The 24,648-nt window shown below is 54.0% G+C and overlaps 3 protein-coding genes across 4 annotated transcripts; 2 read left to right on the top strand and 1 right to left on the bottom strand.

Moving 5' to 3' along the window:
• Positions 1-113: 113 nt before the first annotated feature.
• Positions 114-7,210, top strand: Parp3 (poly(ADP-ribose) polymerase family member 3). The gene is made up of 11 exons (XM_027933666.3): positions 114-558; positions 1,390-1,576; positions 2,130-2,255; positions 2,443-2,631; positions 2,834-2,966; positions 3,054-3,280; positions 3,549-3,698; positions 3,894-3,980; positions 4,212-4,389; positions 5,451-5,606; positions 6,038-7,210. Exons 2-11 carry the CDS (start codon positions 1,397-1,399, stop codon positions 6,205-6,207), a joined length of 1,596 nt encoding a protein of 531 aa, XP_027789467.1. The 5' UTR covers positions 114-558; positions 1,390-1,396; the 3' UTR covers positions 6,208-7,210.
• A 4,030-nt stretch (positions 7,211-11,240) lies between these two features.
• On the top strand, positions 11,241-12,332 carry Gpr62 (G protein-coupled receptor 62). The gene has a single exon (XM_027933593.2). It carries the CDS (start codon positions 11,241-11,243, stop codon positions 12,330-12,332), a length of 1,092 nt encoding a protein of 363 aa, XP_027789394.2.
• Positions 12,333-13,019: 687 nt separating this feature from the next.
• Pcbp4 (poly(rC) binding protein 4) lies at positions 13,020-23,712 on the bottom strand. 2 transcript variants are annotated; one of them, XM_027933735.2, is made up of 13 exons: positions 23,533-23,712; positions 16,979-17,135; positions 16,568-16,591; positions 16,424-16,456; positions 16,078-16,194; positions 15,719-15,850; positions 15,430-15,558; positions 15,109-15,183; positions 14,894-14,938; positions 14,754-14,817; positions 14,581-14,633; positions 14,324-14,493; positions 13,020-13,715 (listed from the first exon to the last, which is right to left on the bottom strand). In XM_027933735.2, the coding sequence occupies exons 2-13, from the start codon at positions 17,057-17,059 to the stop codon at positions 13,649-13,651; spliced, it is 990 nt and encodes a 329-aa protein (XP_027789536.1). In that variant the 5' UTR covers positions 17,060-17,135; positions 23,533-23,712; the 3' UTR covers positions 13,020-13,648. The 2 variants fall into 2 exon arrangements, with proteins under 2 accessions (XP_027789536.1, XP_027789535.1); XM_027933734.2 differs by having other exon boundaries at positions 13,020-13,912; positions 23,533-23,711.
• Between the last annotated feature and the right edge of the window lie 936 nt (positions 23,713-24,648).

Below are 24,648 nucleotides of genomic sequence, written 5' to 3'. Positions count from 1 at the left end.
GGCTGTGGCGCTTGCGCTCTGCTGCTGCCTGATTTATAGGGAGGGGTTGGGCCAAGAAGGCTTCCTCTGCGCTTGCGCCCCGTAGTCGCTGGGGGGCGCCAGAGATGCGGGTTTCTGTGTGACTCCTCCCCTTCGAGTGTGGAGGCCAGAGTAAACTAGCTTGGCTCTAGAAAACAGGGGGCTATCCAGGCGGTGGAAGGCATTGCCCATACCCCGGACCAAGACACTGGGAAAACTGGTCGATATATGCTGCATGCCCCAGGCTGGACGAGCAGCGTTAAGAGCGTGCCAGTCTCTTGGGCCTTGGATGGGTCCATATCAGTGTCCCCCTCATCCGCCACCGACTTCAGCCTGCCCAGCCTCTGACTCATCCCACTGGTGGCCCTGGAATTCTACACCACCCTACTTCCCCCCTTCGTGGTGATTGCTGGGAAGTCCCTCCATAAGTCAAGCCTAAGGTCCACAGAGGGTTGCTGAGACTGCCGAGGGAAGTTCACAAAGTGTTCCCAATACCAGGCTTGGTGGCAGCACCTTCTCCCAGGTTCCTGTTTGTCTTCGGTGAGTATCCTCTGCAGGGTAGGGCAGGACAGGGTGGGTAGAACTGGCCCCTGATCCTTGGTAATTCAGAGCCACTGATCTAGACTTTGGGTGGCACCCCAGAACTCTTTTTTTTTTTTTTTTTGGTACTGGGGATTGAACCCAGGGACACTCAACCACTGAGCCACATCCTCAGTCCTATTTTGTATTTTATTTAGAGACAGGGTCTCACTGAGTTGCTTAGTGCCTTGCTTTTTGCTGAGGCTGGCTTTGAACTTATGATTCCCCTGTCTCAGCCTCTCCAGAGCTGCTGGGACTACAGGTGTGCGCTCTGCGCCCAGCCCAGAACTCTGTAAGTATGTTAGGGAAAGGCTTCTGCATCAATGGGGCCCAAGCTCTAGAGGGAGATTTGATCCAAGGAGTGCTCTCCATCCTCCAGCTGCCGATGCCCACTCTCCCCCATAGCTCAGTGACTCAGCCCAGCAACCATGCCAAGTCTAACTTGCTGACAGGAAGGAGTGTTCGGAACAGGGTGGAGCCCAGAAGTGGGAGGGGGAGATTCTCCTTTCACTTCTGTACAACCTCAGGACATACTGAAGAACTAGAGAGAGTAGGAAACCAACCTGTTCCTTGGCCAGAGCAAGCAAACAGGACAAGTCCTGACCTTGTTCTTATAACTGAAGGAAGGGGCATGTGTGAGGCCCAGAGAGCTGGTTTGGGTTCAGACTAGAAATATAGATAGTGGGGAGTAATAAGAGGCCCCAAAGGGCAAGGTCATGGTGGGCCAGGCTGTGCTGTGGGGTTGGGTAGTGGACAGAGACCATGGAAGCCTAAAGACCTCCTGTGCTCCAGGACAACCATGGCTCCAAAACGAAAGGCTGTGGAGCAGACTGAGAGTCCCAAGAAGAAGGGACGTCAAGGGACAGGAGAGGAAGACAACTTCTGCTCCATGGCTGAGGCCCTCAGGGCTGCACCCAAAGAGAAGCGTGTAATCCGCGTGGACCCCACTTGTCCACTCAGCAGCAACGCCGGGACCCAGGTGAGCTACATCCCTAGTCAACTGGAGCCTGCTCCTTCTAAATACAATTACACCCCTCCTCCTTGGGAGCTGAGCTCTGGCCAGGTAACTCAAGGCCCAAGTAAGTTTCAGAGCAAAGCTACATTTTCCCAAGACCACAGAGGTCAGGGCTGTATCCCATTAGGTCAAGAGAGGTCAATGTCTGCCCATCAGACCCCCAGGAGGCTTCTCCCATCACACTCAAGAAAGGGCTCTGACTCCTTCCATGTTCCAAGGGCTCACCCATATCCCTTCAAATCAGCCCTCAGGGCAGAGCCATGTCCCCCCTTGAACTCTGCTACTTGGGGCAGAGCTATGTCCTTCCAGAACTCCCCACCCCCATGCCAGGGCTTAACCATGTGTTTTCAAAGAGCATCCCTGAATGCAGAGACATGGTTCCTCCAGCTCCAGGACAAGGCTGCCTCTGATGCCCCAAAGCAATCAGACTCCTGTTCTCATCAGACCCCCTCTTGGTGTTCAACCAGGCACCCCATCCAGCCCCAGTCAGCACCCTCCTCCACTTGCCTCTGCTCAGGTGCATGAAGACTATGACTGCACCCTGAACCAGACCAACATCGGAAGAAACAACAACAAGTTCTACATCATCCAGCTACTGGAAGAGGGTGGCAAGTTTTTCTGCTGGAACCGCTGGGGCCGGGTGGTAAGTGTCCCTTCGTCCCCATCTCTTCCTGATCAACACATGCTCTCCAGGGTCCCCAGAAGGCCACAGCTGCTGACTGTCTCCCTTCACCTCCAAGGCTCCAGGGGTACTTAACACAAGGCCTGGCTTAACATAGAGGTGAGCAAACATTTATGGTGGACACACCCCTGAAGGCTGTCACTTGCAGGGAGAGGTGGGCCTGTCAAAGATCAACAACTTCACCTGCCTAGAAGATGCCAAAAAGGACTTTGAGAAGAAATTTCGGGAGAAGACTAAGAACAACTGGGCAGAGCGAGACCACTTTGTGGCCCACCCTGGCAAGTACACACTTATCGAAGTACAGGGAGAGGACGAGACTCCGGAGGCCGTGGTGAAGGTAAAGAGGCTGAGAAGGGTGGGTGGGCTCTGGGTAGAGGAAGGAGACTGGTTGGACCAGCTGTGGGGCTTTGTCACTTTCCAACTATGCAACCTCAGGCACCAACCTCCCTCTCTGGCCTCTGTGTCTGGCCAGTCTCTGTCTAATGCCATGACCTGCTTCAAGGGCAGCTGCTCCTGACTAACGGGCCCTCTGTCCTCAGGTGGATGGAGGCCCACTAAGGATTGTGACTAAGCAAGTGAAACCCTGCTCCCTGGACCCTGCAACCCAGAAGCTCATCACCAACATCTTCAGCAAGGAGATGTTCAAGAATGCCATGACCCTCATGAACCTGGGTGAGGGTGAGGGGTCATGCAGGGTGGCAGAGCCCTGGGATGACAGGGCTGCCAGGCTGAGTCCCCCCCATTCTCCCATTCCCCCAGATCTGAAGAAGATGCCCCTGGGAAAATTGAGCAAACAGCAGATTGCACGAGGTTTTGAGGCCTTGGAGGCACTGGAGGTGGCCTTGAAAGCCCCTACGGATGGTAGCCAAAGCCTGGAGGAGCTGTCCTCCCACTTCTACACTGTTATCCCACACGACTTCGGTCGCATCCGGCCCCCGCCCATCAACTCCCTTGAGCTTCTTCAAGCTAAGAAGGACATGCTGCTGGTAAGGGTTAGCAGGTGGGCAGGCAGGAGGGGGACACCAAACGGACAGACTGGGAAAGAGATGTGGGGGACAGAGGGTTGAGGAAAGTCCAGTGGGATGGACTACAGTGGGCAGGCTGAGGGACAGGGGAAGGGAAGGCCAGACAGATGGGGGGTAGGGATGGACAGGTGGACAACAGGTCCAGTGGCTTTGGGAACAGACATGTGGAAGAGGAGGGGGAGGTTGGAGGTCCAGTGGGCAGACAAGCTGCCAGTGCCTATCATCTTAGGTGCTGGCAGACATTGAGCTGGCCCAGACCCTGCAGGCAGCCCCTAGGGAGGAGGAGAAAGTGGAAGAGGTACCACACCCTCTGGACCAGGACTACCAGCTCCTCAAGTGTCATCTTCAGCTGCTGGACTCTGAGGCTCCTGATTACAAGGTAGGTTGGGCCCCGCAGAACACCATCCCTCTTCCTCTGCCCAGCTACCCTCAAGGTGCCCAGAGGAGACCTGGCCTTCAGCCTCCTCTCCCTGTGTTCTTAAGACCCAAGGAGAACTCTGGGACTAAAGGGATCAGAGGGGTTGGTCCTCGAGTCTCCCACCCTTCTTGGCACCCAGCTTCTGCTCTCCCACAGGTAATACAAAACTACTTAAAACAGACTGGCAACAAACACAGATGCCCTGTTCTGCAAAACATTTGGAAAGTGAACCGAGAAAAAGAGGTAAGAGAGTCTCCCAGCCCTTTCCCCATCACCACCCTGTCCCTTAGAGAGATAACCTTGGCTTATCTGCCCCTTGGTGAGCTGGCTAAGCAACTCTGACCAGTTTCTGCCAGCCTAAGTGTGAGTGACCAGAGGGGACTAGGCCTTGGTCACACCATCTAAACAACAGAAGAGGCACCTGGGTCCTTGCATGGCAGGCCTCTCTTATTTCCCACCCCTCCCCACACCCAGGGAGATAGATTCCAGGCCCACTCCAAGCTGGGTAATCGAAGGCTGCTGTGGCATGGCACCAATGTGGCCGTGGTGGCTGCTATCCTCACCAGTGGGCTCCGCATCATGCCACATTCTGGTGGCCGTGTTGGCAAGGGCATCTACTTCGCCTCAGAGAACAGCAAGTCAGTTTGCTATGGTGAGTCAAGCCCTGTGTGGGTGTGAAGGCGGTCTTTATCCACTGGAAACTCATGGTGGACCTGAGAGAGGAACCTTTAAAGGGTTACTAACCATAGTGCTCAGTGGGGCATCCTGAGGCTTGGAGAGCCTCAGAGGAGACACTTGGTGGAGGTGAGATAGATAGGATGAGTGCACCAACCAGACCTGCAAGGGGTGAAAGAGGAACCTTCGAGGCAAGGGGACGAGGCTGCAGCAGGCCAAGATTTCCAGGCACGTTCTGATGCTGAAACTCAAAGCAATGCCTGTTGGAGCCAAGGGCTGGGGATGCAGGACCATCAAGGGGGCCTTCTCCAGAGAGCAATGAAAAAAAGTTGAATATGTATGTAGCAGGATTTCAGTGGCTGCCACTGGGGAGGTGGCAGAGGCTGGAGACTGCAGGAAGTCTGGGCTGTCACTCAGGCCAGATGTGGTGGGCACCCTGCCAAGGGCTATGGTGATGGAGGGGAGAGAATCCATGAAGAGGGATATGTGGGTGGTGGGATGAGCAGCAGCATGTTGGGGAGAGTCAAAGGTATCTCCAGTGACTTCTGAGTTTGGGTCCAGGGGTGTCCTCACTGAAGTGACCTCCCCAGCCAGGCTCCCCAGACCAGGCTGACTGCATCATTGGAAGCCACTACCACTCACCCATCCAAGAGAAAGAGATGCAAGGATTTGTCCCAGGACAGATGGGGCTGAACACCAAGAGTTCCACTGGAAGGGCAGAGAAGCCTAAGAAAGAGTGGCTGGGGGCCTCAGGAGAGCTAGCATGTGGGGTCTGAAAGATTCCAGCAGCAATATCAGCAGAGCAGACCAGGGAGAGAAAGATGCCTCCCGGGATTTGGTCACTGGGAAGACTTGACTGACTTGGTGAAGACAGAGACAGGCAACAGGGGACAAGGAATGAGGAACAGGTGAGGTAGAGAAGAGCAGGGACAAAAAAAGCCAGCAAAGATAACATTGACACGTCAGCAGAAAGTACCCTAACCACGAGTCAGTCAGGGGTCTGAGCTGTTCCCCACTGAGCCTCCCTATGTCCTGTAGTTACTCCTATGCGCTGTGGGTCCAAACAAGTGGGCTATATGTTCCTGGGCGAGGTGGCCCTGGGTAAAGAGTACCACATCACCATCGATGATCCCAGCTTGACGTGTCCACCCAATGGCTTCGACAGTGTCATCGCCCGAGGCCACACAGAGCCTGGTGAGCCCCCCACACACACCTGGGAAAATAGAGAGGCCTGAGGATAGGGGAGGGGCTGAGGTGGGGCACTGGGACACTTTTAGGAAGGAGGGAACTATGGAGAGGGACAAAAAGAAGAAGCCTCCTTCACTGGAGTCCTTAACTTCGTCATCCAACAACTGTCAACAGATCTTCCTGGGCATCTGAGAGGGCTTTAAAAAGTGGTATCAGTAACTGAGCATTGAAGTAGGAGTAGGAGTTTCCCAGAGAGAAATGGGGGAGGATATTCCAGGCAGAAAGTCCAGCCTGTACAGTGGCTTGGAGGTGGGTACAAGGGGAATGAGCAGAGTTTTCCCTGTATCAGAAGTGGGGAGTGTAGGGGACAGGACAAACTGGTAAGGCCAGGGGCCAGTGACCCCTGGGTTACCCATGAGCCTTTCTGTGCCTTGCAGATCCAACCCAGGACACTGAGCTGGAGCTGGATGGCCATCGAGTGGCAGTGCCCCAGGGCCCGCCCCTGCAATGCCCAGAGTTCAGCAGCTCCCACTTTAGCCAGAGCGAGTACCTTATCTACCAGGAGAGCCAGTGTCGTCTACGCTATCTGCTGGAAGTTCACCTCTGAGCTGCCTGCCCTGTCTACCAGGTCCTGCTAGGGGCTGGACCATGATCTTAAATCTTCCTCCCATCTCTGGTACCTCCATATCACCCCTTCTCGACAGCCCCCAAGAATATAATTCATGCCTGGCCCACTGGCCTGTAGTTCCAGCTACTCAGGAGGCTAAAGCAGGAGGATGGCTTGAAGCCAGGGGTGCAAGGCCAGCCTGGGTAACATAGTGAGACCTGCACCCCTCCCCCGCAGAAAAAATACAGTATGGGGGCTGGGGATGTGGCTCAAGCGGTAGCACGCGGGGCCCGGGGTTCGATCCTCAGCACCACATAAAAATAAAATAAAGATGTTGTGCCCACCAAAAACTAAAAAATAAATATTTAAAAAATTATCTCTCTCTTTAAAAAAAAAAATACAGTACAGTCATGTCCCCTATAATAATGTTCTGGTCAACAGTGAACTGCACATACTGTAATGGCCCCATAAGATTATATTGCCTAGTGACATTGTAGCCATCTTAGTTTATATAAGCACACTCATAATAATCATACAATCACAAAATCACCTAATGATGTGTTTCTGAGTACATGTCCTCATCATTAAGCAAAAAAATGACTATACATTGTCAGTGCCTATATAATAGATTTTATAGTCAATCTCTTGAACTGATTCCTCCTAGGTGAATTTTGTATCCTTTGACTCACATCTTACCAACCTCTCTTCCCTCCAGCTTTTGACTTCTATGAGTTCAATTTTTTTAGATTCCATATGTAAGTTAGATCACTTGGTATTTGTCTTTCTGTGCCTGACTTATCTCACTTAGCTTCACATCCTCCAAATTCATCCATGTTGTAGCAAATGACAGGGTTTCCTTCTCTTTTTTTTTTTAAGGCAGAATAGTATCCTGTTATGTGTATATATCACATTTTATTTGCTCATTCATCCACTGATGGACACTTGGGTTGGTTCCTTATCTTGACTATTGTGAATAGTACTGCAATAAACATAAGCATGCAGACATCTGTTCATACTGATTTCATTTCCTTTGGACTAGTGAGATTGCCCACTACTTCAATCACCCTTTCTTGTCAGGCCCTCCTGTGTCCCAGAAAGTGAACCCCCTTTCCCCTAATCCCTGTTAGCCTTGGTATGGCTGTGACCCAAGTTTTTCCTCCTAATGTGATGGGCAAGGCAGGGGTAGGGATGGATTCATTACTGGGACCCAAATGCAGCAGCCCATTGAAGGGTATGTGGCTAGAGGGACAGGCTGAGAGTGGGCCAGATTCCACACACATCAGGGCTATCCACACTGGCCTAGTCTATACATCTGATAGGTATGTTCCTCACAATATGCTAAAATTCTGATGTTCACAGGCAAGTTTATTAAACATGAACCTCTGGACTCTGCTTGTTTGTGCCACAACTTTCCAGGCCTGGGCCTCCTTTCGTTCTGTGGTGACCCAGCACATGGAAACTCTAGTTCTATTCCAAGGAGTGGGCACTCACATGGGCTAACATGGGTCATACACTTAACCCAGCCCACCCAGGGGCCACACTGAAACACTCTGTCTCCTCTAATCATTGAGTCTCCAAAAAGGACCCTCACCACTAACTAAATTGTTTATCATTCAGGGACCCACCTTGTGATTCCGACCTTGACCCTAGACATTGCCAGGTGAATCAAGCACTCTTCATGTCTTAGCATCAGATGTCCCAGTGTGTCTCATCTCTGGATATTGCAAACAAGTTATGCATCTGTTGGAGGGGAATAGCTCTGTAATCATGAAAGCAATAGCAGTTATCACCCCAGGTGACCCTACCCCTAGGTGATACTGGTGCTGGAGAGCAGGTCAAAACCCAGTCTAGGGTCATGCCTGTATTCAACTCTTATGTCTCTTTATTTTGTTACTATTTTTATTTTATTTTTTATTTTTTTGGTACCGGGGATTAAACACAGGGGTACTCAACCCCTATTTTGAATTTTACTTAGAGGCAGGGTCTCACTGAGTTGATTAGCACCTCACCGTTGCTGAGGCTGGCTTTGAACTTGGGATCCTCCTGTCTCAGCCTCCCAAGTCACTGAGATTACAGGTATGCGCCACTGCCTTCTTGTGTCTCTTTAGTGTCCATTAATCCAAAGTTTTTCCTCAGTCCTATTTTTCTTTTATAACTGACATTATTGACAATCTCAAAGAGTGTAGGCAAGATGTTTCATATAATATATCTTAAAATTTGAGTTTCTCTAAAGTTTTGTCCTTAGTAGATTCAGGTATTTCATGGGCAGGAAACTACATAAAATGATGTGCCTTCTGAGAATTATATCAGGAGGGACATGTCCTTTTCTTGGAGACATTAATTAAATTTAATCACTTCATTGAGGCATATCCACCAAGTTTCTCCACTGTAAAACTGCCACTTATGCCCTTTGTAATTAGCCAGTCATCTTTGGGGAAATGTGAGCTATAAATACCCATTCCTCCTCAACTGTCACCCACAAACTTCAGCATCCATCAATAATATTTACTTGAACTCAATCACCTGACTCAATTTTTACTAAGATGGTTACAAATAGAAGTTACTGAGCTCCATTGTTTATTTTATACTTATTTTCTCCTTTCCATTTTTCCTTTTTCATTTTAAATTTCTTTTGGCAGTACTAGGAATTGAATCTACTGACACTCTACCATAGAGCTACTTCCCCACCCCCCACCCCTTGTTTTTTGTATCAGGTATTGAACCCAAGGGCACTTAACCACTTGACCACTGAGCCACATCCCCAGCCCTTTTTTATAATTTATTTAGAGACAGGGTCTTGCTAAATTGCTTAGTGCCTTGCTAAATTGCTAAAGCTGACTTTGAACTGCACTCCTCCTGCCTCAGCCTCCCCAGCTTCTGGGATTACAAGCGTGTACCACTGTGCCCGGGCCCCCATCCCGTTTAAAAATATGTTTTATCTTGAAAAGTGTCTCACTAAACTGGGTGTGGAGGCACATGCTTGTAAGCCCAGCAGCTCAGGAGGCTGAGGGAGGAGGATTTCGAGTTCAAAGCCAGCTTCTGCAACCAATTTATTGAAATCCTGCCTCAAATTTTTAAAAAGGGGCTGGGGCTATAGCTCAGTGGCAGAGCGCTTGCCAGAGTGTGAGGCACTGGGTTCAATCCTCAGCACCACATAAAAATAAAAATAAACAAGGGCTAGGGCTATAGCTCAGTGGTAGAGCACCCGCCTCGCATGTGTGAGCCACTGGGTTGGATCCTCAGCACCACATAAAAATAAATAAAGATATCGTTATCCAACTACAACTAAAATTTTTTTTTTAAATAAACAAATGCATTCAATCCATCTACAACTACAAAAAAGTTCTTTTTTAATTTAAAAAAGTATAAAAAGGGCTGGGGATGTGGCTCAGTGGTTAAGCACCCCTGGATTCAAGAAAGAAGAAAGGAAGAGAGGAAAGGAGGGAGGGATGGAGGGAGGGAAGGAGAGGGGAAGGGGAAGGGGAGGGAGAAGGAAGAAAGAAAAGGGTCTCATTAAGTTGCCCTGGCTGGCCTCAAATTTTTGATCCTCCTGCTTAGTCCTCCCAAGAACTGGGATTATAGGTGATATTACCATGCCTGGCTCTTTCTTTCCTTATTAGTACAGATTCATGGATTCTTACCTTATCCAATGGATTTTAATCCATTACTATCATTATTTATTTTGATTTTCAAATTGTCCAGATTTGGTCAGAAGTTCCCTTGCGTGCTCCTGTCATCTTTTGAGCATTTTCTTACTTTTTAGCATCACAGGATGTTCCAGGTTCATCTTGTACAAATCTGGAATTAGCCATTTCTCCAAGGAGACTTGGCTCTCTGGAGCAGGCAATGGTGTTTAGAATTGAAGACCTGGGAAATAAATGTGCTCCTTGATACTGGGGTGTCATTGCTTTTAAGTCCTTTTGGCAAACATGGCTCAGAACTTACAAAATATCTATTTTTCCAATTCCAATTTAGGTTTTTTTGGGGTTTGTTTTTTTTTTTTTTCTGTGTGTATGTGTGGTGCTGGGGATTGAACCCCGGGCCTTATGCATGCAAGGCAAGCACTCTACCAACTGAGCTATATCCTCAGCCCTCAATTCCAGTTTAGTAACTGAGTCCATCCATTCTTCCCCAACTCCAGATTTCCTCCCATCTCACACAGTAAGAACCTGGGTTTCCATCAATATCAATATATTTTCTCATTTGCCCTATCCCACACAAAAGGTAATTGCAGGATTTCTATCCCCATATCATTGTGAAAAATTAAGTAGAGCTCAAGATTTACTTAATATCACTCAAAAAACAACCAGCAGTTGCCTGCCAAGGCCTCCTCTCATTTATTCCACTCAATGTCATGGAACGCCTATTCTATACCAAGATCCTATTACCTGAGCACTTACTACATACTATACCCTGGGACTTTTCCAACAAGATTTCTGAGAGAACTAGCCCTTCCAGGAGCCAGAGCATACATAAAAGTCTTCCTACTCCCGTTTTTCTGACTGGTACCTCAGTTTCTTTCAGTATATGGATCAACTGATCTGATTACCCCCACTTCCCATCCCTGGGAAAGGCAGAACAAAGTCTGGTTGCCTCCAAATCTACACACCTGCTGTGCCTCCCCCATACCCGCCCCAACAGGCACCCTCAGGCGCTTTCACAGCAGAGCCTCCAGCCTCCAGCTGGCAGCTGCTAGGACCCAGGGGGCTGGCACCAGGCCCTGCCCCTCCCTTGCCAGCTCTGTCTCCAAAGTGCAACATCAGAGTGACAGCCAGTACCATCTCCGACAGAAGCTGAGTTGCTGGATCTGGGCTGGGGCAGGGGGAGAGAGCCGGCCGACTTAGCCTTGCACCCCTCCATGAGGCCGGCCAAGCCCCCAAGAGGATGGCAGCCTGGGCGTCGAGGCCACCTTCTGGGCGGCCTATGAAGTGAGGGGCCGGAGGAGCAAAGAAGGGACAGGTGATGGGAATCCTGGAGCTGGAGGCTCGAATTTGCTCTCCGCATACCAACACAGGTGAAGCCTGAGCGCTCAAATGGCCAACACCACAGGGCTGAACGCCACAGAAATCGCAGGTTCGGTGGGTTTGATCCTGGCGGTTCTCGTGGAGGTGGGGGCACTGCTGGGCAACGGTGCGCTGCTGGTCGTGGTGCTGCGCACTCCAGGACTACAAGACGCGCTCTACCTGGTGCACCTGTGCATCGTGGACCTGCTGGCAGCCGCTTCCATCATGCCGCTCGGCCTGCTGGCCGCACCACCGCCCGGGCTGGGCCACGTGCGCCTGGGGCCTGAGCCGTGCCGCGCAGCGCGCTTCCTCTCCGCAGCGCTGCTGCCTGCCTGCACGCTCGGTGTGGCCGCGCTCGGCCTAGCGCGCTACCGCTTCATAGTGCACCCGCTGCGGCCAGGCGTGTGGCCGCCGCCGGGGCTTGTCCTTACCGCCGTGTGGGCGGTAGCCGGGCTCCTGGGGGCGCTCTCCCTCCTCGGGCCGCCTCCCGCACCGCCCCCTGCCCCAGCTCGCTGCTCGGTCCTGGTCGGTGGCCTCGGGCCCTTCCGGCCGCTCTGGGCGCTGCTGGCCTTCGCGCTGCCAGCGCTCCTGCTGCTTGGCGCCTACAGCAGCATCTTTCTGGTGGCCCGCCGCGCAGCCCTGAGGCCCCCGAGACCCGCGCGCGTGTCCCGGCTGCGCTCTGACTCTCTGGACAGCCGCCTCTCCTTCTTGCCACCCCTCCGGCCTCGCCTGCCTGGGGGCAAGGCGGCCCTAGCCCCGGCGTTGGCCGTGGGCCAATTTGCAGCCTGCTGGCTGCCTTATGGTTGCGCGTGCCTGGCGCCTGCGGCGCGGGCCGCAGAGGCTGAGGCGGCTGTCACCTGGGTAGCGTACTCGGCCTTCGCGGCACACCCCTTTCTGTATGGCCTGCTGCAGCGCCCCATCCGTTTGACTCTGGGTCGCCTCACCCGCTGTGCGTTGCCCCGGACCCCTGGAACCTGCACTTTGCACGCCTGGCAACCGCGGGCACTCTTGCAACGTCTCCAGGGAGCCCCACAGGGCCCTGCCCTAGGCCCTTCTGAGGCACCAGATCCTGCCAGGGAATTGGCAGGAGGACAGAGTCCAAGCATGCCAGAGGCCACCTGAGAACACTCCTAAGCTGGAGAAAGAATAGGATTAGAGGGGGCCCATCCAGCCCCCTGCACAAGTCAAAGCAGGTGCCTTGCTTGGACTTTCAGCTCTGGAACATGAAGAGAAGATTGTCTACAGTTTGGCAAGGCCCAGAGGCTTCATCTGGAATCCTGGGTTGGGACCCAACATTGCATGGCCTTATGCCCAAACCTACCCTCCCTAAGGCTTCAGTTTTCCCTTTTGTACCCTGTACCATTTCTAAGGCGCCCTCCACTGCAGGCTGTGGGATTCATGGATATCTCCAGGTCCAGGGAGGAGAAAGAGTGGGCAGGGTCACAAAGAAGAGAATCCTAAGGGCTTCCAGCCAAAGTGATGGACCAAACAGGGCAGGTGTAAGTTACATCTACAGCAAAAGAAACCAATAGAGAAACTTAGGACTGCCCTGATGTGTGCAGCAAGAAGTCTGGACAGAGCCACTGAAACTCTTCTATCTGCTTCTAAAATGCCCAGAGAACAACTGGATCAATTCGGTGTCATGGACAACATGACCCACACCAAAGAGTCTTGGAATCCCAGAACTGGCATGTGAAAGGGGCTGTGGCCCAACTGGGGCTGGTGGATTCACAGATGGGAGGTCCTCTGGGGCTTCAGCTATACCCATTTTCTGGAGGTTTTGCCACCCCAACACCAGTATTTCACAGCTTTCTGGTCGCTGAGAATATTTATTCAAAAACAGGGATTGAAAAAACTGTACAGAGTGTCTGCTGCTGAGAACTGGGCCCCTGCCCCCAGGCCACTCCCCCAGCTACCCGGCAGAGTCGCCTCTTTGGGTTGCCCCCTGACAAGCCCAACCAGTCCATTCCAGTCAAAAGGAGATCAGTGGAAGCAGCAGGAATCTGCAGGGAGGTGGAGAGAAACATGGCCCCAGCCAACCCTCAGCCCTCCTCCCTGATTCCTACCGTGGGGCAGTAGGCCAGGAAGCCCTAAGGGTTGAGAGTACATGGGTGACCACCCTCCCTGGTGGGGCACTAGGGAGGCCCCTGGCTGCTCCCTGAATCCAAGCACAGAGCTGAAGGGGTACTGCCTCCTGTCCTGGGGCTGCCATAGCTCCCAGAACCCTGGGCCAGAAACTGCCCCCTCTCCAAGAGGGGGAACTCCAAAGACCAGGGCAGGGTAGGGGGTGCATCCATGCGTCTGGCATTAGCGGTGTTTGGGACCCCAGGGTGGAGTCTCCATGGGCAGGTAGGATGCGGAGGCAGCCCCCTGCCTGTGGTCCTGCCTGCCCCCGCCTGTGCCTCAGCTGGCCTCAGTAGGGGGAGAATTTCTGCCGCTCAGCTTTCTTGCTCCCATTGGCCGCTGCCATCTTGGCAGTGTAGGCTGCCAAACCCGGGGGTGGCCCTGGGGAAGCAGGTGGTAGAGCCAAGAAGGGCACAGGCTTGAGACCGATGAAGTTGGAGAGGGAGATGGCATAGGGTGTGCCCAGCAGGCCTGGGGGAGCTGTGGGCAGGGCCGTCAGGGGCGGCGAGAAGGGGGCGGGCAGGTCTGCGGGGGCTGAGCCAGGCGTCCCCCCAGAGGTAGACTTGGCCGTCTCTAGACTGGAGAGAGGGATATAGAGGGGAGATGAAGGGAAAGTGGAAATGAGACAGGAGTAATGACGGTAGATTATGGCATTAGATTAGCCAAAGGACAGGAGAGAAGAGACAGGTTGAGGGTTTGGGAGGAAGATGGGCAAGGTGGAAAGGTGAGGAGGGCAGAAAGGACAAGCAGATATAGTATGGGGAGAGAGCAGAAATGGGGTGACCAAAGGTCCAGGGAAAAGAGCAGTGGAGAAAGAGGATATGAGAGATGGATACAGAGGAAAAAGATGAGGCAACATGGGTGACTTAGGTAGAATACCATGAGGAAAGGGAAGGATGTTAGGGAAGGCAGAGGATCAGTCCAGAAGGAAAGGGGGTCAGCTCTCCCCTCCCCACTTACAATCACCCCGCTGCCCACCCCATGCTCACCAGGCAGTGATGAGGTACTGAGCCAAGGCGATAGAGACTGGCGAGCCAGTGATGGTCACGTGCCGCTCACCAGCACCCTCTGCTTGGTTCCCTATCTTGATGTGTGCCCCTGACATCTGCCGGATCTCACTGATCTTGCTGCCCTGACGCCCGATCACACAGCCAATCAGCTAAGGAAGAGGCAGAATTTAACCCTGGGCAAAGGTCGGATTCCCAGATCCTTTACCCATCCTCCAGCCACCCCATCCCCTGCTCACGTCATTGGGAACCAAGAACTCCTGTGAGCTGGTCTGTGCGCCAGGATCCAGTCCTAAGGTGGAGAAGAGAGACTGAGTGTGGTTCTAGGTCTCTCAGGGCCCCCATTTCCATTCTAGGGGGCTGCCTCGCCTCCTGGGATCTGCCCCTGCCTCCTTGTGCAGAGGCTGCTTACCTGGCACCACACTGGGTGAGGCAAAGGGGACTGCATGGCCCGAGAGCTGCTGGAGCTTGGTGACCTATGCCAAAAAAGAGGGGTCAGAGGTTAGAGGAGGCTTGATTTAGGAAGGCGTGCTTGGGCTGTAGGTCACTTACCTCAGCAGGAGTCACAGCTCCATACTGACCCTGGACAGAAAAGCCCTGAGGGGACAAAGTGATGTTAAAAGGTGGTTACTGCGACAAGCCAGGGCAGCTGGGCAGGACCACTCCTCCCCATCTCCTCAGATACCCGATTCCCTTTTCTACCCCCTCCCTCCATCTTGATCCCCTTCTTCAGTAATTCTTCCTGTCCCTCCCGCTGTTCCCCTTACCTGGTTGGCAGAGAGAAGGACAGTACCTAGAGAGAGGCTCGGATGATAGGGGATAGTGGCTCCTTTGGGTGGGGACTAGAAGGCACAAATGGGAGACTCTGTCAGAATCCTCTCAGGCCCCAGTTCTCTCTCTAAATGCCCAGTGGCCTCAAGGCCCTTCCCATGACCCCCAGATAAATGCATCCCTACACTCTGGAGCTCAGACTCCATCCCTGAAGCCCTGCTCTGCCCCATCTGCTATCACAGGCATGGGCTTTGGGGTACCCGACAAAGAAGGCCCAGGGCCCATCTCCTGCCCCCCTCCCTGATCACAGGCAGCACCTCCAGGATGACAGCGCAGATCTGGCGCACACACAGAATGATGGCATCAGGCACCCCGGACACAGTGACAGCACGCTCTGTGGAATTGGGGAGCAGATCCCCTGCCACTTGCACTTGGGCACCTGTAGTCTGCAAATAGAAAGCAGGGGCTATGTCTGGCTACTCTGATAGCCCAGAGAAGGGCTGCCCAGCCTCAGAGCTCCCCAGAGGGAATGAAACCATAAGCCCAGCTCCCCTCTCACTATTAGAGGGTGGGCACTCCCTCTAGGTGGCATCCTTCTTCCCTCACCTCTCGGATTTCCTTGATCTTGGTGCCAGCCTTCCCAATCAGTGAGCCACACTGGCTGGCAGGGATGACAAGGCGCAGGGTCACCGGAGGTCTAGAGACATTGCCACCATTTGCAGGAGCAGCACAAAGGTCCTAGAGCAGGGAGATGGTGGATTGGCCACACACACTCCCACTACTCCTTCCAACCCTCATCACGCCCTGTTCTGCTGAGGCATAAGGAGGTAACCCTCCCCAGTCCTCCTCCAAGGGAACACTGCCCTGGGCTTGACCTTCCCTCCCATTCATTGCTACTATCTTGAGTAGGAGTCAAGTTTCTCCCAGGGAACCACCCTTGGACTCCCACCCAGCCATCCACAGACCTCATCCAGCTTAAAAGCAATCATGGAGACTGCATGGAAGACAGCTGCTGTAGACCCAGTGATGGTGGTGATACGTTCAGGGCAGGAGCCCTCAGAGATGGTGATCCGGGCACTGCTCTGCGGGTACAGGACAAATACTGGGCAGCAGGGTACCTTCCCCACTCTGGGGCCAGGAATCTTTCTGCCTGTCCAAATCACCAGTCCCCAGCCAAGCCTGGAGGCCACCACCCTCTCAGGCACTCACTGGTCATTGCAGATGGAATGGTTCAGGGAGAAGATGGGACAGGGGTCTCCCCTCCCTTCCATATCAAGTACCCTGTATTCCTCCCCCAAACTCCATCCTCACCTGTTCCCGGATTCGCTTTACAGTCTCGCCCTTCTGTGGGAGACAAAGCAAGATAATTGCTCTTAGCCAGAGTGGTCATGGCCTCCTACCCTGGGCTGAGGCCTCAGGTTGAAAAGGACGTAAAGAGCAGAACTAGGCACCTACCTTCCCAATTATGCTGCCCACCTCCTGCAAACAAGACAAGAATATAGTTAGCCAGGCACAGTGGCACACGCATGTAATCACACTGGCTTGGGAAGCTGAAGCAGGAGGATCATGAGTTCAAAGTCAGCCTCAGCATTTTAGCGAGGCCCTAAGCAACTTAGACTGTCTCTCTAAAATATTTTTTTTAAAAGGATGTGGCTCAGTGATCGAGCCCCTGGGTTAAATCCCCATACCAAAAAAAAAAAAAAAGAATACAGTTAGATGGACACCAATGTCTCAAGGATGACTCCTCCCCTCCCTCAGACAGGGGATCCACAGAAGACAAGATTCCTGAGATCAAATTTGCTTTGGCCCAGCTTTGCCCTGCCTTGCCTCCAACAGTCCCAAGCCTTGGCAGCCCCACCCACTCACCTTCCCGTGCATCAGCATCCGCAGTGTGAGGGTGATGCTAAGCTCTGGCTCCTCCTCCAGCCCCGCATCTGAGCTGCTCATCCTGTCAGGCGGGGCTGGGGCCACAGTAGCCAGGGAGTGCGTCCACGTCCACGTTCACGTTGTGGCCTGGCCGGCTCTGGCAGAGGCAATGAAGAAGGGGTTTCAGAGAGTAGCCCAGTTCACCCTGCCCCTGCCCTTACACAGGGACCCCAGAGCCAGACTAGTTCCAGAAAAGGGAGATAGAATAAACCTTGATTTGTAAATGTCCCTGGCTGAGTATAGTGGTACATGCCTGTAATCTCAGTGACTTGGAAAACTGAGGCAGGAAGATCACAAGTTCAAGGCCAGCCTCAGCAACTTGGTGAGCCCCTAAGTAACTTAGCAAGACCCTGTCTCAAGCTAAAAAAAAAAAAAAAAAGAAAGAAAGAAAGAAAGAAATTAAAGAGCTAGAGTGTAGCTCAGTGGTAAAATACCCCTTGGATTCAATCCCTAATATCAAACCAGTATCTGACCAGTGTGCTTTGTGTGTCTTGCTAGCTGTGTAATAGGTCATTTAATCCTTCTGGGCCTCAACTTCCCCAACTTCAAAAGGGATATGAATTTTTACTCTCAAGTTATGAGAATTAAAATGAGATAAGTGCATTCACAAAGTACCCCATTTCTCTCATATATTAGAGGAAGGCTGGGGCTTTGACTGAGTGCTTGACTAGCATGCCTGAGGCTCTAGGTTCTATCCTCAGCACCCCCCCGCAAAAAAAAGAGGAATTAACTAGGAAACTTATGAGAATCAAAAAAAGGCAGCCTCTTCCCTGAAAGAGAGGATCCCTGTGGATAGGATCTTGAAGGTGGAATTAAGGTTGAAAGTTTAACTTTAAATAAAAGGAGGAGAACTGGGCACCTCCCTTCCCAATTATATTGCCCACCTCCTGCAAACAAGACAAGAATGGAGTCAGATGGACACCAAAGGCCCAACTATGGCTCCTCTCCTCACCCTGGCAAGATGAGGCCAGAGCCCACTGGCTTTTGTGCAAAGCAGCAGCTGGAGAGTAAGCTGATGCAGACAATGGAGATCTTGAAGGAAGGGTGGCCAGGTGGGTGGTGAGGCTCTAGCCCTCTTGCCCTTCCTTCCCCCTGTCTGGCAAAGGCCACCCCCCAGAGGCGTCCCATCTACTAGAGGTCACTAGAGTTGAGGCTCCATGCAGATAGCTCTGTGCAGGATGCACTCAGCACTCAGTAGGGGCGGGGGTTGGTCAGCAGTCGGAACAACAGTGTTTCCAGTCCCTTTCCTATTTGTGGAGAATGGCCACAGAAGGCAAGAAACATCCAGGCTGGCCGCATTCCCTGCCTTGAACACTTTCTACCGTATCACAAAAAACTCATTTTGAATTCTGGGGTCTCAGTTTCCTCACTTATAAAACAGATGATGTTTCCTTGGGACTGTACTTGGTAAGAAAGGTATTTGGTGGGCCGCAAGAATGTCAAGGCCATTAACTGATGGAGGAAGGTGGAGCCTGAGATTAGCTACTGGGATTAGCTCAGCCACCAACCCTCCCCACCCGACCCCTTTTCATGCCTCAATTTAATCCTGAACTTAATCCTGCTTAGAAATCCTTCTTCAGAAGCTATCTCCCTCCAAGGTTCAGCTTTTGATGAGGAGCTCACTGAGGGACCAAAACACATGAAAGACAGGGAGTGGGACCAACTGATGCCAAGTCTGGGCCCAGACTAAGCCCTCCCCCTACAAATTTCTTCTGCCTGGAAGACTATGGGGGCAAAGGATGAGTATACTGGATATGGAGCACCTGGAAGGCCTCTTGATATCTTTCTCCTCAGCCCCCTGTCCCATTCTAACATAAGGGTCAAGGGCACAGAGCTCTGTCCAAGGCCCTCTTCTAAACTCCCCTCGCACTAGTGGAGCCTAGGTGGGAAGTGGGAAGTGGGGCTCTCCGCCTGTTTTTTCTCAGGAAACCTGAGCAAGCCACTGTACGGCATGCAGTATCCTTTTTCTCATCTATACAAAATGAGGATGACAGCTCTGTTCCCCGGCTCATTTCCCTAGGCACCTGCTCCTCCTTCCATTTGAGTTCTGCCACAGGCTCACCAAAGGGTAGAGATCAGCAGTAGACGCAGGGACTGTGCTCTCTGGACATCCTGGCCAACCTCATGCTGGCTGCCCTTGCTAGACATTCCCCTGGCTGCCTGCACTTCCCCCATCAAAGCACTGTGATGACGTGCTTGGTTTCTGTCTCCCTGGGCAGCCAAGCCTGGGAGCCCCTTAGAGCAGGAGCCAAGGCTGCCACCTTCTGCTTGTGTCCCCTGGGACTCAGTTCAGAGCTGGGCCAGAGAAGGTGCTCAAACATCCTGGTGATCTGAGATGAATTCGCTGCACAGAAGAGGAACCTGATACCTAAAGAGGGTCTTAACCTGCCCAAGGTCACAGAGAGAAGGGAAATTAAGAGACTAGCAGGGTCCTACCTGCTAGCACGGGCCTGAATCAGGCCCCATGTGTGTCCCCTTTCAGGTTGCTCTCATCTAGGTCTGCTAGTCCTCTTTCTGGAGGTCGGGCTTTTCAGGGTGGGATTGCAGGCTTTGGTTGTCTCAGATACCCCTGCCTGGCTAGTGGACAGTGGCTAGTGGCTAGTGGGTCTTGTTTGGAGAGGACTGACAGGTAGTCCAAAGAAACAGTCCTGAACTCCAGAATTTGGGGGTGGGGCAAAGGGATCTCTTTGGGGTGGTATCCTTTGGGAGAAATGACACTGTCCCCGTACCGTCTCATCACCTCTTGTAGCCCCAGGAAAAACAGGGCAGGAGGGCTGGAACCTGGCCAGAACTGGAGCTCCTGCCATGAAAAAGACACCTGGGTCTGCAACAGAGACTCACTGCCCTAAATTCAACTGGTGACCTTGGCCCAGCCTTCCCCTGATCTCAGGACCTCAGTTTACCCACCTGTACTATGTTTGGGGGATGGGATGGGGGAGACTTGCTGGTTTCTTTGTGTCCTTTCTGTTCTGAGAGAACCCTCAAGATCTTTCCTGTCTTTCAGAGAGAACAAGGGATCCTGATCTACGTCTTTCAGATTATTCTCCTATGGCCCTAAAAATAAGCAGCCCCGTTAAGCTTTACTGGCTCCCCTGCCCTCCCTGGGACTCTAGCGAGTTACTTGCTGCTCCAGTCTGGTGGGTCTTGGGTCTCTGCTGGGCCACCCACGTGGCAGCCACACATCATGCCACACTGACCTCCAGCTCACCTCTGAGGGTGCCCAGCCTCCTCTGGTCAGCAGGGCTCCCTGGCAGAACATATCAAGCTCAGATCAGGCCTCTGACCTCGGGCTTTCCCTCCTGCTCCCCAGGCCCCCTCCCCAGACCCGGTGCCCACTCCTTCTGTCCCTGGCTTCCTGCCACTCAAGCTGGAAGGGGTGGGGGGGGTGACAGCTGTGTAAGCGATGGTGGCTGCCCCCTTCCTGCCCCTCCCCCCCAGCTGTCTCTCTCCCATGACAGCTGCCCAATCAAAGGGCCGGGGGCTTAGCCAGCTCCCCCCACATGCAGGGATCAAGTGTCCACCCTGGCTTTGTTCTGGAGCAAGAACAATCCGGGGGAGGGGAGGGCTCCTGGGGCTAGGCAACTCAAGTAGACTGGCCCACCCCTTGGGGATTCCCTTGTCTCTTCTGGCCAGAGTATCTGGACCAGTTGGGGCCTGTGGACCCACCTGGATGAGAGAAAGGGGGATCCAGTCTCAGCTTTATTCCCCACCTCACATCCCTCAATTTCTCCCTCAGCTCTCCCAGCTCCCAACCTAGCAGCTTACTTCTCCTATTCCAAAAGCAGTCATGCGGGCCACACCCAGTGATGCTAGGGAATGGCTCAGAGCATCAGGCAAGGCAGGGTGTGGCAGGAGGTGGACACTGGGCAGGGGGCAGGGGGTCAGCATGGAGGGCTACTGGCTCCCCTGCCTGTAGCCTAATTGAGGGATGCTCACCCTTGCTGATTAGCTAGACCACCACAAAAACTGCCCCTCAGACCATGGGCCCAGCCTCAGCCTTTCAGTCTCCCTTTGGAGGGAGAAGGGGAGTATAGGAGAGCAGCCTGGGGTCTATAAGCTCCAGACTCTGGTTTCTTGCTTTGGGTCTATTTCATAGACAAAGTAAAGAAGGAGGAGCTTGGAAAGGGGACCTCTGATAAGGTCCCCTTATCAGAAGCTATAAATGCTACAGCCTCCCCTCCTCAGGGCATCATTAGATAGCCCCCAAAGAGTCTTCACAACCAAGGGAAACGAGATTGGGCTCAGGAGAAATGCCACAGCACCACTCACTGGTACCCACTCCTGCATGATCTCGCTCAAATTGAGAAAGGTCTCTGGCTTCCATTCTCCATGCTAAAGACAGCGCACTTCCTCTGCCGCTCAGTAGCCACGATTCCCAGAACCCAAGGAGTAAACCCATGGACAGGCAATCAAGGCCCTTCATGGTCCATCCCCTGCTAACTCTTCTTGTCTCATCTCTACCCCATCCCCCATACAGGTCAGGCTGCAGAACCACCTCCTACCACCTCCAGGCCTCTGGGCCTTTGCCCAGGCTGATGATCCCAGTTTGAAAGGCCCATCCTCCTCACTCTCTATCAAAATCCTTCCCAAATGCCACCTCCTCTGTGGAGCCTTCCCCAACCTTCCAAGTCAGATGAGACACACTCAGGCCTCTGTGTCCCCAAAGATATGGCTGTAACTCAAAGGAATCCCAGTTGAGCATTTCAGAGCCCGTCCTTCCACTACCCTGAGAGATCCAGGAGGATAAGAAATTTGAGACAGGACCAGGCTCAGAATACAGGCAGAATTGTTAGGGCTCACAGGGCCTGAGATGCCGCAGTCTGGCTGGGCACAAAGTTTGCTGGGGCCCCTTCGGCTGTGGCTCTCAACACTGAGATCGCTAGAGACCATGAGGCTCACCTAAGGACCCAGGGTTGAAGGACTAGCCACATGGGCAGAGAGCCAGGCTCTACCTGGATAGGATTCTCAGTTCTTTTTCAGCACCCAATAGTCCCTACTCCTGCTGTTTTGGGGGGGTCTAGAGACTCCCTGGGCATGTTGCTGGAATGAAGAATTTGGACTGTGTTTTGAGATTTCTAGGGAATCAGAATAGGTCACCCAAGAAGGGGGGTTGCAAGAAGCACTAGAGCATGGGATAGGTTTCACAGAACTGAGTTGGGTTCAGCCTATCACAACTAGAAAGGCTTCACCAATCAAGAGAAGAACCTGAGGTCCAGAATATAAGGGAATTGTTTGTAAGACTACATGCCACAACTGGCAGACTGGGAGAACCCGGGGTCCACCTGGGCAGCTCAGTGCTCATTCCTCAAGAGGTTGGTGCCACTGGGCAATGGTGATGGAGACTGGAGGAGAGAGGCAGTGATGGGAGTAGGGTAAGTGGACAGAGCCTGTCTGGGGACACAGGGTGGGGCAAGTCAGCCTCCCCACGGCCTGGGCCTGCCAGGGTGTGTGGGCCGCCTGCTCCCAGCCCCCCACCCTGGGCATGCAAGGAGAACAATCCCCTTGTGTTTGGGCAGTCTGAGCCTGCATGCTGATGAAGGCTAGGGGGTGGGGGCAGGGATGGGGGTGCCTTGCAAGTTGAAGGGGTTCCAGTTCCTGGAGGGGTTAGGAGATCTTCAGATGGGGAAACAATAGGGTACCAGGTACTGGTCCTGAGGCCATGAGGGTGACCCCAAGGGCTAGATCTCAGCCCCTGGGGAGTGCCTGGGGTCTAAGAGCTCTTTGTGGGGGAAGGGGGAGCCCTAGTGACACAAGTCCTGTTGGTCCAGCAAGAAGGTGATCATCTTTGGCTTGTTGTGGACCCAGAGCCCCATATTCTGGGAACAGGGGATGCAACTGGCTTAGGGTACATCCCCTTGAAGACCACTCCCTTGGGTGCTGGGGTGGGGCGGGGCCCTGGGTGCCACAGGTCTCAAGATGGCGGTCCTGGGATAGGGGAGTGAAGAGGCAGGCACCTCCCTCCCCAGGCCAGGCAGGCAGAAGCGCCAGGCTGAAGTGAGTAACAGAGACCCCCCACCCCCCAGGACCCCAAACAAGAAGCTAGGTCAGAACCTAGGAGTTGAATAGGAATAGAGCAGGAGGGGACCACTTTTACCCTCAACTACCATCTGCATACACCCTTGGCCTGGAGGTCTGTGTCTGGTTCTCTGAGGACTGCAGAGAATGGGAAGGGGTGTGTGCAAGCCAGGAGCTGCAGGAGAATGGCAGATGTGGACAGAACCCCCAACACAGGGCAGGCTCAAAGGACAAAAAGCGCGAAAGGGATGGGGCCTCAAATCTGGTACCTAAGGTCCAGGAAGCCCCTGCCTGGTGCTGGGGGCTCTCCTGGCAGACCAGTGCCCCCCACCTGTGCAGGCCTCAGCCCTATGGGGCAAGGAACGTGTTCCTCGCAGTCTCCCAGGACCCCAACCCACGTACTCGGGCATCAACTCCCCGCCCCCAGCCGAACCCCCAAACTTCGCTGCCCGCCGTGCCCCGCCCGGCCCGCGCCCTACCTCGCTGGGGCTGTCCTGCGGCGGCGGCGGCGGCGGCGCGGCGGCTGGGCCGCTCAGTCCCACATTGTCCCCGGGAGAGGCGGCCGCTCACAACTGCGAGTGACATCAGCTGCGAACAATGAGGGGTTTGACAGGCGCGGAGCCCGGCCGGCCCGGAGCCCGGCTCCGCGCCCCCCCCACCCCCCGGCCCGCCTGGCCCGGCCCCTCCCCGCCCCCTCCCCGGATCCGATTACAGCGCGGCGGGCCCGCCCCAGCCGCCCCAGTGCCGCAGCCGCCCGCCCCGCCCCGCGCGCCGCGGTGCGCCCCGAGCGGCGGCCGCTTCCGGGAGGGCTCTGGCGACCCTTCCCCTGCAGCTCCCAGAGCCCTCGGCCGTGGCGGAGCAGGGGGTCCAGCGTGAAGTGTGGTACCCAGCCACGGTCCCCCCCGCGCCCCCCCACACTGCGCCAGGCCCTGGAGCCCCTCAGCTCCCACCCGGCCAGTCCTTCCGACCCCGCGTATCTGCTGAGCCCCCTGCATCCTCGATTCCGGCCCCTGCACTAGTCCCCGCGCTGCCGGGCTCCCAGTTCTGGTCCGTCGGACCTCAAGCTTGGACCCTCTGCCCCGCCCCGGCTCTCCTCGCTTCTGCTCCATCCTCTGCTCCGGGCTCTCGCCCACCAAGACCCGCTCCCCTCAGCCACCCACAGCTTCCGCACCGCACGAGTCCCGGCCCTTATCCGCGCAGGACAGGTTACCCGACCAGCCGGAGGAGGGGCCTGAGAGCCGTGTGGCCCTTATGCACCCCGCCCCGTGATTCCCCCAGATGTACACCCAGAAATCCTTTTGGGGTTAGGGTCCAAAGGGACGGGGCACCGTTTCAGTTCTTTACTAGGGAAAGAGTAGGGGGAGGAGCCGAGCGGTTCCCAAGTCCCCTGCCCCTCCCCCACTCCATCGGGAGCAAATATTCCTCCCCCTCTCCTCTGTAATCGGCTCAGCCTGGTCCCACTGACCTCCACCTCCCCCACAGCTGAGTCTCTTGGCACCTGGGTGTGTGTGGGTGGGGAGGGGAATCCAATCTCTCTTTCCTTCCATCTGGTCTGGTGGACAAAGGGCAGGGGGACCATCTGGTCCCGCCAGGGT

Source organism: Marmota flaviventris, chromosome 8, assembly GCF_047511675.1.
Source record: "Marmota flaviventris isolate mMarFla1 chromosome 8, mMarFla1.hap1, whole genome shotgun sequence".
Classification (NCBI taxonomy): domain Eukaryota; kingdom Metazoa; phylum Chordata; class Mammalia; order Rodentia; family Sciuridae; genus Marmota; species Marmota flaviventris.
The sequence above is the reverse complement of the archived record's forward strand: the minus strand, read 5'-3'. Positions and strand labels throughout refer to the sequence as shown.